The 14,893-nt window shown below is 44.1% G+C and overlaps 1 protein-coding gene across 13 annotated transcripts in view; it reads right to left on the bottom strand.

Moving 5' to 3' along the window:
- Positions 1-276: 276 nt before the first annotated feature.
- The window catches only part of Ltbp1 (latent transforming growth factor beta binding protein 1), a 375,435-nt gene continuing 360,818 nt past the window's right edge, over positions 277-14,893 (bottom strand). For all 13 annotated transcript variants that reach the window (XM_021229273.2, XM_013116008.3, XM_040730932.1 and 10 more), the window contains 3 exons: positions 6,803-6,925; positions 2,332-2,481; positions 277-1,205 (listed from right to left, as the gene is read on the bottom strand). In XM_021229273.2, coding sequence (XP_021084932.1) covers positions 1,024-1,205; positions 2,332-2,481; positions 6,803-6,925 — 455 coding nt within the window. In that variant the 3' untranslated portion in view covers positions 277-1,023. The remainder of the gene's footprint in view (positions 1,206-2,331; positions 2,482-6,802; positions 6,926-14,893) is intronic.

Below are 14,893 nucleotides of genomic sequence, written 5' to 3'. Positions count from 1 at the left end.
CTCTCCTGTTGTACCTTGGACTGCGGTTTATTCCACTGGTCTCATTTAACTTTCACCTCCTCCTTAGAGATCCTGCCTCCAAACAGTTGCATCATAAAGCACTGGGACTCAACCCTTCAACAAGAGCACTTAGGAGGGCAGTCGTCAGCCTGTAACAGTAGCTAACTAGTCCTTACTTACAAAGTGTCAGAGGACTATTAGTTAAGAAACAGAGGCTGGGGAGTTGGGGGTCAGAGGTGGGTGAACAGCTTGTTCTGTCACACAGGCTTTTTTTTCTACAAAAATGGTGATTTTATTTTCTTATACAATGGTAAATATTTGGGGGGATGTTCAGGTTTTAAAATTTCTCTGGGTTGACTTTACACATTACAATACCAATATAGGTTAACAAGTTCTTCCATTTCAGTCGAACAAAGGGATCCAATTGATAGGAGATATGGCAATATATGAAAATAAACGTTCCCCCCCACCTCCAAATGTCTACAAAAGCTTAACAATCACTGCCTACTCCACAGGACAGACAATTTGTTTTTAAAAGGCTCCAGACCGAAGAACAGCACAACCCTGTGTCCTAACACTTATAATACACTTAACAATACTTTATCAAAGATGTTTGAGCTTGAGATTAACACTGAAGGAAGAAAAACGGTAGTTGAGGAACTGCTCAACAAAAAGGAAGTCATATAAAACATCACCACCACTATTTAAAAGCCAAATTTAGGCAATAGTAAAAAAGAAAAAAATCAAAACAAGATAATAATACAACCTCTGTTTAAAATAACAGCCCCGTCCTGCCTCTTTTCCACTGAATTTTACATATGAACAGACTATATATACTGGATCTTTGGAGAAATGTCCATTTGGTCTGTCACACCCATCTGGTCACTGTCTTTGGGGTTCATTCAACTCCACATTGTTTCTGTCTTCGCCATTCTGGGTTAGGTGCGGTGTGTTAGGTATGCATTTCTCCCTCTTCCTTTACACAGTGCAGAGTATATGGGCACAGGTCACGTAGCTTCCCCTTTACTCCAAGTCACCATCTTTGTCTAAATTCAAAGCGGTGCTCGGCGGCGTGCAGTAGTTGGGCTTGTCCGACGGCGCGTAGCCCGGCAGGCACACACACTTGTAGGAGCCTTCGGTGTTGATGCACTTGGCATTCTTGCAGAGAGACATCCGATTATTCAGCTCATTGCATTCATTTACATCTGCAATAAAGCACACCGCGGGTCAACAGTCTCTAACGTTACTCCAGCCAGAGACATGCCGGTACCCTCTGCACCTGGGTGCTGCCCACAGTTCTCTGATGCACAAACCAGACAGCTTCCTCTCTTTAACTCTCAAAATCAGCTTCCTCCCTTTAACTCTCTCAATGTGCAAGATAAAAAAAGACGACCACAGAGAGTCTGAATTGCCCTGTTGTTCAAAATATAATGTCAACATTTTGTCAGTTTGACATTTTATATAGAGAAGCTACAGTGTGACTGGTGATTTTAATGTTTTTATCCAAACTAACAGCTAGGGAAGCCATCTATTTTCTAGATGCTGTCACTCTTTTATAGTTGCATCACATACTCAGAGAAACTATTACTTGCTGAACCATCAAAATTCAAATTTAAAAGTCAAAATTATTACTTGGGCCATTCTGGCCTTTCCTCTATATTTAGTATTATTGGGGGGGTGGGGCTGGAGGCTGGAAGCATAGTTTCATGGTACAGCTCTTGTCTAGCATGCACAAGGCCCTGGGGCTCAGTTTCTGGCTCTGAGGAAAATAAAACAATAAGGATTTTATTTTTGGTTTTTATGAGACAGGGTTTCTCTGTATTGTTTTGGAGGCTATCGGTCCAGCCGGGCCTCGAACTCACAGAGATCCGCCTGCCTCTACCTCCTGAGTGCTGGGATTAAAGGTGTGTGCCACCCCTGCCCGGCAACAATAAGGATTTTTAAGTGAGGCAATAACTCTGAGCTTCAGTTGTGATAAAAAAACAAGCAAGTAAACAAAAATAGGCTGAATGCACACCTTTAGTCCCAGCACTCAGGAGGCAGAGGCAGGCAGATCTCTGAGTTCAAGGCCAGCGTGGTCTACAGAATGAGTTCCAATACACCCAAAGATACAGAGAAATCCTGTCAACACCCCCCCCAACCAGAATACACGATTGACTGTCTTTAACTATTTTTGTGTAGTCCTGTAACATCAAGCATAATTATACTTAATACAGATTTCAACTTCCCATGCTGCAACCCCCACCCATCTTGCTGAAACATACTCAGCTGACCAGATCTGGCCACAGGGGATCCCAGGGGAAGCCTTTCATCAGACACTCTTGTTCTTACCAACACAAGTCATCTTGGCCATATCCAGGTGGTACCCATCAAAGCAATCACAGGTATAACCTTCCTGGACCCTCACACAGCGGCCATTTTCACAGCCATTGAGGATGCCACATTCTTCTGCCTGCAATTCCTCAAAGCTATTTAAAAAACCTGCAGAGGGAGAGGCAGGGTCCAGGTTAGAAGTGTTCACCCTCACTCCCTAAAGAAAATCATATTGTTAAGTGTAGGGTGAAATTTGGTGTTCCGCCATTAGCCATGTGACTTATTAGAGGTGCATACAGATGAGGTAATAAAAGGGCGGTTTACCACACCGCTAACCACACTAACTTTAGGTATGACTAAAGACGTATACGGACGTAGGTGGTGAACTACGTCACTAGCCAGGCCCACTTTCAGGCATGGCTAGGGGCGTGTACGGAGGAAGGAATAAAAGACTGAGCAGCAGAAGTCTCGTTCTTTTCGGCTTCCAGTTCGGCAGCGGAAAAATACTCGGCTCATCTGGGTTACTTGTTTGTCTCTTGTGAGTAATTTCTACAATAAATACTTACTTATACTTTCAGTAAGTGTGCCGTTTATCGTTGCAGCATCAACTAAGGATACAGTTTATTTTGTATATTTGTTTTAGATACCTTAACATTAGCACGCACACACACACACACACACACACACACACACACACACACACACGCACACACACACACACACACACACACACACACACACACGAGCTCTATTTGCATGTATGCCTATATGCCAGAAGAGGGCATCAGATCCCACTAGAGATGGTTGTGAGCCATCATGTGGCTGCTGAGACTTGAACTCAGGACCTCTGGAAGAGCAGTTAGTCTCTTAACAACTGAGCCATCTGTCCAGCACTAAGGCTAGCTTTAGAATTTCAAGTATATCTACACCCTGTGTTGAGCATAAAGCAATTCAAACTTTTGCATGGACCAGCCCACTTTGAATTTGAATGCTTTCTACTAAAATCACATAATGTGGAAAACAAGGATGAGTTTGAGTTTTAAGAAAACAAACATGGGTTTGAGCTGTTTTTTCCAATTGGGAAATGTGGGGATTTTTAAACTTTTTGTCATGAATTTTCAATAGGGCAGACGTCAGGAAGACTTCAGGGGTGGGATTGGTGGAATTCCCAAGCAGTGTTCGGCAGGCATTTTCTAAGAAGGCTCCCAAGTTTGAGGGCGTGCAATGGGAGCTGCAGAAACATAGAAGAGCCAGGCTGGCTGTGCCCAGTGGGGTCTGTTTACTCTGGCTTTGCACTGAGTCCTCTGCAAGGGCCCACAGGATAGAGGCATAGAAGCGATTAAAACATCTCGATAAATGGAAAAGCACACTGTACGTGTGTTTAGGATACAAAAAGGCTTTGATAAAGGACAAAACAAAGAAACTCTTGTTTGGCTCCTTTTACAGTTTAGACACTAGCTCTGAAGCTACTCAAGGCCCCTGGAGTTTTAACAACATAAATATGTGACCATCCATGAAAGAGTTGGGCTGTGCTCCTGGAGAAGGAAGCTGTAACTGTAAATACACAATTAAGTACACTGTCACAGGTCACCTTCTCAACACACAGCGGTTTAAAAAAAAATTACAGCCAGACGTTTTGGCATGACGGGTTCTCTGAGGTAATTCTCCAATGGAACTGCAGGGGGCAGCAAAATATTGTTGCTATGCCGGCCCAGAAGGTCTTAATTTACATAGGAGCCCACTAAAAAAGACTGTAAAAAAAATAACTCTGAGAAGGTGGGGTAGGGAGAGGGGAGGGGGAGGAAAAGAGAGAGGGGAAAGTGGGATTGTAATAAAAAAAAAACCCTCCAAAAAACTTAATGCATCCATGAAGGTCCCTGGCCAAAATTTAAAGAGGAAAATAATCAGGCCATGAAGAAACAGCAGACATATAAAGCTGATTTGAGACATACAGACTTAGAAAATGAGATCTTGGTTGAAATCTTCAAAATCTAGTATATCATAGCAAAATCACTTTGCTGTCACAACTAGTAAGAATATGTTTCATTACAGGGATTAAAATGTGTCATTAACAAGTGGGACTCAAGACCTCCAAAACACACCTTCAGGTTTCTAAACCAGGTGGGCAGACTCTGATCCAAAATGAACACAACTACATCCAGTAGCCATGGTAACTCTCTGTGGCCATGTACATGGCGCTATGGCAGAGCCGAGTGGCTACAACAGAGACCATGTGGCCTTCGAGGTCTAAAACATTGCCATAGCTAGCCTCCCAGAGAGTGGATAATGCACTGATCAATGAGTCTTGGAAATATTGCAAGGCAATGCAGACCACAAAACAGGAAGGTGATGAGAAGCCTCGCTTTGCTCGTCTTCCATTATTGGCTACTCAGTGTGATCCTTTCTCCAGCAGGGCCAGGAGCCCTTGCCCGCTACCAGTCAGAGAGCAGGCCAGGCTGTTTAAAGGCCACTGTGGAATCAAAACCCACACGACAACTCCTTATGTGTGTTGGCGCTGAAGAGAAGGTCAGGATAGTTCAGCAGGTAAAGTCTTAGGAGGCAGAGGTGACACACACAAGTGGGTGGGTTTTGGGGTCGCTTACGGACTCTACCTGCTATTTCCGGATTTGTGGGTTTTCTTTGGAGCCTGCTCTCTCTCCCCCGTTCTCTTTAAGGAGGAGGGTTACTCATTTGTAGCCCTCACTGTGCCGTGTGCACAAGTACATAGTCTTGGGATTGTGGGTGTATTCAGGATCATGTCTTGTTAGTAATAAACAAGGCTACTAAGCATAAGAGTTAGGAATAGGACAGTAGTTATCCTTGGTAAGACTTGGGAAAGGCCGGTAGGAACCTTCTAGAACATACTGTTCTTGACCTTGGAGAGGGGCCATACAGGTATGTGATAATCAGCCTCACTGAATGGCAGAAACATGGCATTCTGAATTCTGCGGCATGATCAGAACACAACACCCTCTGAAAGAGTCAAGGGTGTGTCATCTCAGAATTGCCCCAACTGGCTGATACCGATTCTCTCAAGCAGAAGTCACTGAGGAACTGTTTACTCCTGAACATTCTACCCGGTTTGCCTTTTCCTATTCCTACCACACTGTAATGATTCTTCAGCTGGGAATAGCCTTGGTCAGGGACACTGGTAGCTGGGGTGAGTGAACACATTCTTGGAAGTAACCCTTACCCTCCACTAACTTATAGGTGCCCCCATCCCCATAAGTCTCTCAGGGGGACCAACAGAGCTCACCATCCTATAGTAATACAAGATGTCCTTGTGTTGTCAACCATTCACACGTTCACTCTTCACTGTCTAAAAGCCTCCGAGCAGTATACTCTGGCCATTTCTTTAAACTTTACTCTTGTATCGTGAAATGTAATTAAACTTCATGCCTTCCCATCAGCCCTTGTATTACTGGGACTTTTAGATCCAACCAAAGAACAGAGGGAGGAAGAGTGTCTGCCCTCCTGAACCATAGGGAGGAAGGAAAAGGCTTTCGACTTTGTGGAAATAGCCTCAAATGCAGCTACTAAGTTCTAAGTGCTACTCCCAACTGGTGGCTTCTGGAAACAGGTGATACCCACCCACCCTCCCCAAGAAAAGACTAAATCGTATGCTGCAACTCTGAAGCGTCTCTCAAGTCCTAACTCCAAAGTCCATGGTCCACAGGGACCCAGCATGTGAGGGTGCGGTATAGCTGCTGGAGTGAGACGCATCCCTTAAGATGAGAAGTCCTTGAATTCGCATTTCTCTGTTATGATGCAGTTCAGCATCCACTCATCCACCAGCCACCATCTTTCATTCTGAATTGCTGTGCCTCCAAACCTCACTCTTTCTATTGAAAGCACAGATGTCTCTCCTATAGAAACGTAGTTTGTGTGTGGTTTCCTCACACAGGACCCTCTGTCCGTAGGCTGTGGGGCATTTCCTTTCTAGAGGGGACATTATTTTCATTCCTGCCTCCTTCCCTGAAATCTCTGCTCACAAATCCAGAAAAGGCTGGCACACATCACTTCTTACTTAATAAATCCCCTCACAAGTGGATTCTAAAAATCCATTTCTGACCAAGAAGGTATTTTTTTCTGGACCACCCACTCTAAAATACTTGTAAAGATCAACTTGGTGTGGTGAACATTTGTCATTTCCTTGCAGAGAACTGGAACTATATGAAAAGAAATGATTGAGCTGTAGCAATTATAACAATAAGATCATTTTCATTACTTTAAAGAAAATAAACATAATACCTCTCCCCATGCAATGCTCATGGGGAATCTGGTGATTCCTAGCCAAAGCATCAGGCTTTGTAACTCAAGGGGATTATAAAACCAGCCTGCTGGGTCCCGCCCCAATATTCTGATGGGTAGGTTTAGACCAAGACCCACAGATCTGCATTCAAAACAATTTCCCAGAGATCATATTTTGAAAACACTGAGTAATCATGATCCACAGCTTAACTCAACATGACTGAATGACTGTGCTTACGGTCTTGAATGAAGTAAGGGTTTGTCTCTGGGCCATACTGCTCACTGAAGTCCACCAACGCATCTCGTCCATATGGCCGCCGTCGCCCTGTCACGGGGATGTTGCACAGCTGGGCATAGTCATCTGAGAGGGAAAGGACACTGTTGAGTTACATCAGACACACACGCCACACCTCAGAGCAGTGAGCCTGCCATCACACACACCATTCAGAAGCATCTAGAATGTGCCTGAGTATTCCTCTGTGGAAGCTGGGCACACGCACACACTGAATATTAGGATAAAGATGGCTCTCAAACAATGACCCAAAAGAGCTGATGATTTGTATAACCCATCCTAGAAAACCCACATGGACAGAGACAGACAGACAGACAGAGAGAGAGGGGGCCATCTTAGAATGCATCAGACCTCCTGGAAGAGAAGTTTTATCAAATCTTATTATGAATTATTATAAAAATATAAGAAACAAAGTAGTCCACAGAGTAAGTGAAAGGCACATGTCCATAAGAAACAGGAAAAGCACATGATACAGAGACGACTTGAACTGATCGGTTGCTCCTCTGTCAGACACGGTGTAATTCCAGGCCCTGTGAACGTGATTACAGCATGCTGGCCATCACGGCAACGGTGAGCGTAGCAAAAGGAACAATGATCGCACACTGATTGCACACTGCTTCCTCTGTCGTGTGTTGCTGTAAGACTTTAATTAACACCCATTTCACCCGAGCATTTGTGCTCTGAGAGATTTTGTTGCCATCTGAATTTTACTGATGTAGACAGGAAGGCACAGAGAGGTTATGTCTCAGCTGGTGCCTGGCTGGCACGGACCTGAAGTCAGTAACCAGGCTACAGAGCTTTCTTCAAGCTCGGTTTCCGGCATCTCTTCTGGAACACTGGGCCTTATTCACCCTTGGCCTCCAGCTGCCACTTCCTATAGCCACATCCCCATTCCAAACTGGACCAGGCCAGAATAGCTGGATTCCTAACCTGCACTCCCCAGCCAAGCCATGGAATGTTGGTTCTCCACCCGCAGGGGGCTCCTGAGATTTAAATGCATGCCATGATGTCAGGTCTTTCCTACACTTAATAGCGGTTGTTTGGAAAGTCCAGAGAGAAATGTTTCATGTGCTGAATGTATGAATTACAGAGAATGCATTTTCCAAATATGACAACTAGCAGTTGGTGAAAACTTTCCTAGAGGTCAACCTCTCCGCCAGGGTGATTAGAGGCAGCCAGGTACTAGGCTCCAGGACTGGGTTGACAGAAATCTCACCACATTCACCCAAGCCAACACTTACCCGAAGGCTTCCAGTTTGTTTCCTCCTATACACAATTAAAGAAAAACAGAGTCTGGCAAGATGGCTCAGCTATTAAAGGCACTTGCCGCCAAACCTGAGGACCTAAGTTAAATTCTGGGACCCACATGGAGGAAGAGGAGAACAGACTCCTGCGAGTTGTCCTCTGATCTCCGTGAAAGTGCACGGTAGTTCATATACACTCATTCTTCCCGTCTCTCTAAATAAATAACTAAGGAAATAGGTGGTGGACTGGAAAGGCTTGCTTCCATCCCTGCATGGAGGGCGAAGAGTCAAGACTCACACATTCTGCGACTAGCACCAGGGAACAGTAAAGGCTCAGAAACCACTGCGCCATGGGAGAGGGTAGGAGACCCCTGCCTCAACCCCTTGCCTCACACACAAATATTCTAGAAACATCCAGACCCCAGATGTTCCCAACCCTTTGCGTGAAGCCATGTTGTGAGATTAAAAGTTCATTTCTTTAAGGAAATAACAGAGCCTGGAACAAGACTCTACTCAAACAACAATAACAATAAAACAAACAAACAAAAAATCCCCAGCTTCAATCAGAGCTCAAACCGTTGTCAGCTCTACTTAATGTTTGAAAAAGCACCAGGGGCTTTCCCTTTGAGAGCAGAATTGCTCAAATGTTTACAGGTTTTAAGAGCTGAGGTCATCTCCCCTGGTTTTTAAAAAACGCATATATAGTTGCTGTACATCTGGAAGGGAGGACATCTTTCAGTATTTTACAGCCAAGCCACAATGTGACCAAGAGTGGATATTCAAAGTGAATCATTTCATACACTCAGTTTGGAAGACATAATCAAGAGATGGCCAGAGCTCTCCCCTGAGACATCTGTCAACTGTTAGTGAGCCTTACTGAGACTTGAGGTCCAAGGGTGTCAAGTGGCACAGAAAGGCCTGACCAGTACTGTCTGGCTTCAATCCCGGGCACTCTTCCACGGAAGCAATGAGGTGACTGACTGCTTCGAGCATTCCCCTCTATCAGAGTCAAAGGAGAGACCTCAGGTGGGAATGAAATTGAAGGACAGACAGACAACAGCTGCCTGGGCGGGCTGTGCTTGAACAACAGCTATGTCGATGTACGCGAATCAGGTTACAGAGGAAAGACCTTTGGATTAATTTTAAGGTCCCGATCAAAGCTACAGACCAAAGAAATTAAATCTCGGCCAGACGCAGCTACGTATCTCCTAAAGTTTGAAGACTTGACCCAGTTTGGAGAGAGGGCAGAGGAAGGAGATGATAGGGAATGCCAGTTTTGAGACCTGCCTCAAAGTATCTATTTTTATTTATGAATGCTTTGCCCTTACTGTTTGCTATGTGTGTACCTAGTCCCTGTGGAGGTCAGAAAAGGGGATCAGACCTCCTGGCACAGCCACTACATGACTGCTAGGAATTGAACCTGGGTCCTCTGCAAGAACAGCCAGTGCTCTTAACCTCTGAGCCATCTCTCCAGCCCCTTCACAGGGGCAATTCTTATCTTCATATGTTCTTGGCATATGGAAAATGAGACAGTGTTATAGATTTGCTCATAAAGTTTGAAGCTCCAAGAATATGGAAATTACTCTTTTTTTCTTTCTCTTAAGAGAAACCCAGATGTCTGTATGGAAGATGTGGAAATCACTGAAGATTCAAAGAGTATTCAAAAGGCACATGACAAAAAAAATCTGAATGTCTGAACTGAAGGTGATCTATGGGCAAACGGGGGTGTGGTAAATGAAGGAGAATGAAAGAAAAAAAATTCCAGGCATTTGCATTTGTTGAGTCCCTTTTGAGATTATCTGTTTTTTTGTTTGTTTGTTTGTTTGTTTTGTTTTGTTTTTTACATAGGTGGAGGAAACTGGATAGAGAAAAAATGTTGATGAACACTCTCCAACAAGACACAACACTGGTGATTGCCTTGGCAAATTTGTTTGCATGCAATAGATTATGAACAGCCAACTTTATATTTGAGTCACAGACCTCATCAAGCAACCCTGACTACATTGCATGGTAGACCAGGTGCACGAGGGATAGCTCAGAACATTCCAATGAGGCACGGGTAAGATGTCTTTGGGATCTGAGTATAGGCAAATCTCTAGCATGTCCCAGCCCATGAGCATCCCAAGCCCCTAGGACGAGCCCACTGTAGCGTGGAGGTGTGGTTAGCCATGGGTCTGAGTCACAGTTAGAGTCTAACTTTAAGGGTCTGGGAAATGGCGCTGGCTGTAGTACAGAGGTCCATTGCAGACCCCTGAACTATTTCCACGCTTCCCCAGAGAAGCCAGGAGAACCCTGGCTGTCTCTTCCTCCAGTTCACCATGAGAACATGCACAACATACTTTGTCCTTAATGTCTCTTTGCTTTTCAAACCTTCCTCTTTTGAGGCACACCACCAACCATCAATTATCCCGTGGCCAGGTGTTAGGTGCAGAGCAATGGTTGGTTCACTTAGCAGATCCCGAGAGCCCTCCTTTCTGAGACCCCCCCCCAATGTTTCCATCTGGGGATTTAGCCAAACAGAAATGTAAAATGAATAACAAATGGAAACATCAGCACCTAAACGGCTCTCCCCTTGTGGTGGTCCCCACCTCCCTGAGCACAAATGCTCAGCTGTAGATCAAAGCTAAGAAAGGGACACATGGTGTGGCATGGGACACCACCACTAAGTGGTCTAAACGGATCCAGGCCATTGGTCACACTAATTTCCCTGGCGTGCCAGATTCACACAGCAGATGGTACTGTTTCGATTTCTACTTTAAATGAAAAAATGATTTTTTTTTAAAACAAAGTACTCCCCTGGAGCCAGCGGGTCTGGGACCCCTGCTGTCAGAAGCAATGGGAGGCATATTACTACATCCTGGCAGGAAATCTCCATTCGTGATGACAGACACATCTGCCAGTTTGGTCTGGACAGTCACATGTCTCAGTGCCACTCTGGCATTCGAAAACCCAGGAGGTGAAGTTTCCATTGTCTGAGGCAGACTAAACCCAAGCTTTTAGAAATGGAACAGAGGCTGGATTTGAGTTTCCACACACCAGGGCTGAGCATTTAGAGTGACAAAATTTAAACCGTGTCTATGTGGGATGAGCAAGGCCCCGGTCTAAAATTTCTCTACCAGTTGTTTTTCCTGCAGGTTTAAACAGGCATTATTAATCAATGGCAGCATTAAGGATCAAGAGGAGGGAAGTGGGCATTTCCCACAGTGACTGCTTAGCCTGCCGTGAAACGGAAACTTTTCCTTAACTGAAACGGACAAGGGCTATAATTTTTCTTCCTACAGTGACCATTTTAGATTCTTCCATCCTGTGCTGGTGAAGGAAGGGGACAGAAAGGTAGGGACAAGAACTGCACTGCTTTGCCTATCTGTCTTTTCCAGAGAATAAACACTTGCCCTGATTGGAGCAGGTAGCCAGCCTGTATCCAGGAAGTTAAGCAGTAGGGAACTGTCATAGGAAATTAGACACCCCATCACCACACACACCATAACAACCATACTCACACACAGATACAGACAGACAGACACACACACACACACACACACACACAATCATAACAACCATGCCTACACATAAAAACCATGCCCACACACAGATACAGACACAGACATACACACACCATAACAATCACAATCACACACACACACACACACACACACACACACACACACACACACACAAGCTTAACAAAAGAACTGGAGTCCACAGGCTCAATAACATAGGTTCTCACCCTCATTTCTTTTCGTCTTAGCTCCTGGTCTGGACGTTTCCTTGGGTTTCAGTTCCTCTGCCAATGGAACAGGATTTATGCCACTCTCTTTTAGCTATATCAAAGTGATGCATTTTGTTGCTTCTCTCATTTCTACAGTTAGAGCCTGAGGGTAGCATGAACTTGATGAGAATTAGATGAACAAGGCGGGGTTTAGGAGAGGAGAAGGGGAAGAAAAGGGAAACCTTACATTTCATCCTGGGCGCAGCAAATGAAGAGAAAAGCTAACTCAGAGGGGCAGGGTAGGAGTACCACAGACAGAAAACAGCCTGTGACTTGGGTGTGAGGGCACATACTTACAATCCCAACACTCTAGAGGCAAAGACAAGAGGACCAGGAGTTCAAGGCCACCCTGGGCTCAACACCAAAATCAAAACCAAACCAGATAAACAATCGGATAAACAAGGAGGCACTGAGCTAACACTGAAGGAGGCGCGCCGTCTACTGCAGAGAACCTGTGGAAAAGGAAGTCAGCAGGCATGAGCCCGGGAGCCCTGGAGAGCCACACATGGCTCACTTCTGCCTACAATTTCACTGAGCCGCCTAAGGAAAGACTGTAATTAGCCCTTCTCTGCGTCTCACCAGACCACTTCGGTTTGTAGCACAACACGTGTAGCACCAGCTGAGGGCTTTGTGTGTGTACTCTATCTGCCAAACCATGTTCTGTGCACAGCTGCTCTTTTCCGACACCCTAGGAAAATCGTTGAGGGCACTTCCCGGGCGGTGAGCATCAGGTAAGCACTTTGCTCAGCTGTGCGCATCTGTGGCTCAGATTCCAGGGAGAGTCATAACCATGAATGCCGATGAGCTAAGCTCCGCCAGGGTCAGCGCTGTCATTAGCAGGATTTATGTTTATTGAATTTGCTCGATTTATTAGGTGAAAGAGATCAAATTGCTTAATGTTCAATTAAATTGTACTTGTCGAGGACAGGGAAGTAATGAAGTCTAAAGTCTTGGCAGGGTTTATATTCCATGGGACTCCTGTAAACCATAACACTTCGAGGGAACTCACAGCCATATACCAATCAAGCCTGCCCACCCTGAGCCTTTACCTAAGGTCAGCCGTCCACTCTAGTCACTCCCAATGTTCCCATCAGATGGCTGCTAGCTAGCCAGACAGGCTGACAGAGAGACTGTTGGCTACAAATGCATTAATACTATTAAATAAGTAATTTTTTTCAAAAACGGAGGTCCCCTTTATGTTCTAAAACCTGGGTTCAAACATTTATATTCTTGCAATAGCATTAAGCTAAGCCACACAGGCAAGCCTGAGAACAGTGACTGCTAACACGAACTCCTTATTAAGAACTTAATGGAAGGTTTCCCCCATTTCTTAGTCATCTGTCTGGGCTTTGGGAAGACACCACTAAGGTTTACTTTCAGGCGGTCTCAAAAGAAACAAGGAGTGGGGTTACCTCTGATGTGAGACAAGAGGCTTCACAAGGCAAAGGGGGCACAGGGAGGGATTTCAATGCATTCCTTCTGTGAAAGGGTCTACTTGTGTTTCTTTCACTGCGAGGACCGGAAAGTCAAGTCATTGTCCCTTTCCTGCTCCTCAAAGTGACAATCTAAAAAAGTCAACAAATTACCAGAAACAGATACCATCCACAAGGAGTCCATTTGCTTCTCTCTTTGTGATAAAGTAAGTAAGAATTACTTAGAAAACTGAATGTGTACTTAAGGATCAACGGGAGGTTGTATGCCCTGTGAAGGTACCAAATGGCACTGGCATGTCCACCTCAGAATATTTGCTTTTGTCTTATGTGAATTTTTACCTCCATTAAAAAGTAAATGCAAACTAATGGGGGATATAACTCAATTCTTGAATGCTTGACCAGCATGCACAAGGTACTGGGTTCAATTCCTGGTAGTGGAGTACGTGTGTGTGTGTACTATACTATTTTTGTTCCTTTCTTTTGCTTCTTTTGCATAGAGATATATATCTATTACTTATGTATCTCTCTATATATGGAGAGAGAGAGAGAGTCTGGAGTTCATCTAACGAGTAAGTAAGGAAACAAGCCATCTCCAGGGTCTGTCCGAACTTCTAAGTACGATTCTACTTTTTTAAAATTGAAAATGGATATTTTTCATAAATACATTCTGATTATGCTTCTCCGCCCCCAACACCTCCCACATCCTCCCCACGTCCCTCCCATCAAATCTACACCTTTCCCCACCTTTTTCGCATTAGAAAACAAACAAGCATCTAAAAAATAATAGTAAGATGACATAAAACAAAACAAACTAACTGGAATAGGATGAAACAAGCAAACAGAAAGGTATTCCAAAGGAAAAAGCACATGAAACACATATAGATGCACAGACACAAAGGACATGTAAGGTAAAAACAAACTATGGCCCTTCGAAGTTCTGTAAGACAAAGAGCCTCTAAAAACATGCCATTGAGTTTGCGCTGATTCTATAGGAGGCTTACAGCTACCCTGGGAAGGTAAGGGGCCACTGAAACCTGTGGCTGCAATTCAAGGTAATAACCACTAGACGTCACTGTTCTGCCTCACAAACCTGTCCTGCAAGGAAGGTGAGGTTGAGAGACATTGAAAAGTATTCCAAAGTTCAAGTCAGGTCAAATTCTCAAAGTTTTAGCTACTAAGTATGATAATTTTAATAATAAATATACATAATTTCCTCTAGCAACAGAATTATATTTTAAAGCATTTTAAACAATGCTTGCTATTTTTAAAGTTTTCAAGAGAAAACTGCTCTGACATTTGTTTAAAACTCTTGTAAGAGTTAGAACTCAAGATTCCTAAACAAACAAGACAATAAGATATCCCTCAGAACCCACTGTCGTTATTTGAAGAACAAATTCTGATTCACTTATGTATTATTTCTTAACACTAATGGTTATATGCTTATTTGTGAAGACGTTTTCCATTCAATTACAGGAAATAAGATATCACTGCTTAGCAAAGACCTGGAATTAAGATCTCTGCTTTATAATCTCTTTGTATGTTGCTATTTTCCCTCACTTTAAAGAGACTCTCCTCTTCCCCAGGGCTGTTC

Source organism: Mesocricetus auratus, unplaced genomic scaffold (assembly GCF_017639785.1).
Source record: "Mesocricetus auratus isolate SY011 unplaced genomic scaffold, BCM_Maur_2.0 Super-Scaffold_100024, whole genome shotgun sequence".
NCBI lineage: Eukaryota > Metazoa > Chordata > Mammalia > Rodentia > Cricetidae > Mesocricetus > Mesocricetus auratus.
Note: the sequence above shows the minus strand (reverse complement) of the source record. Positions and strands in the feature narration are given on the sequence as shown.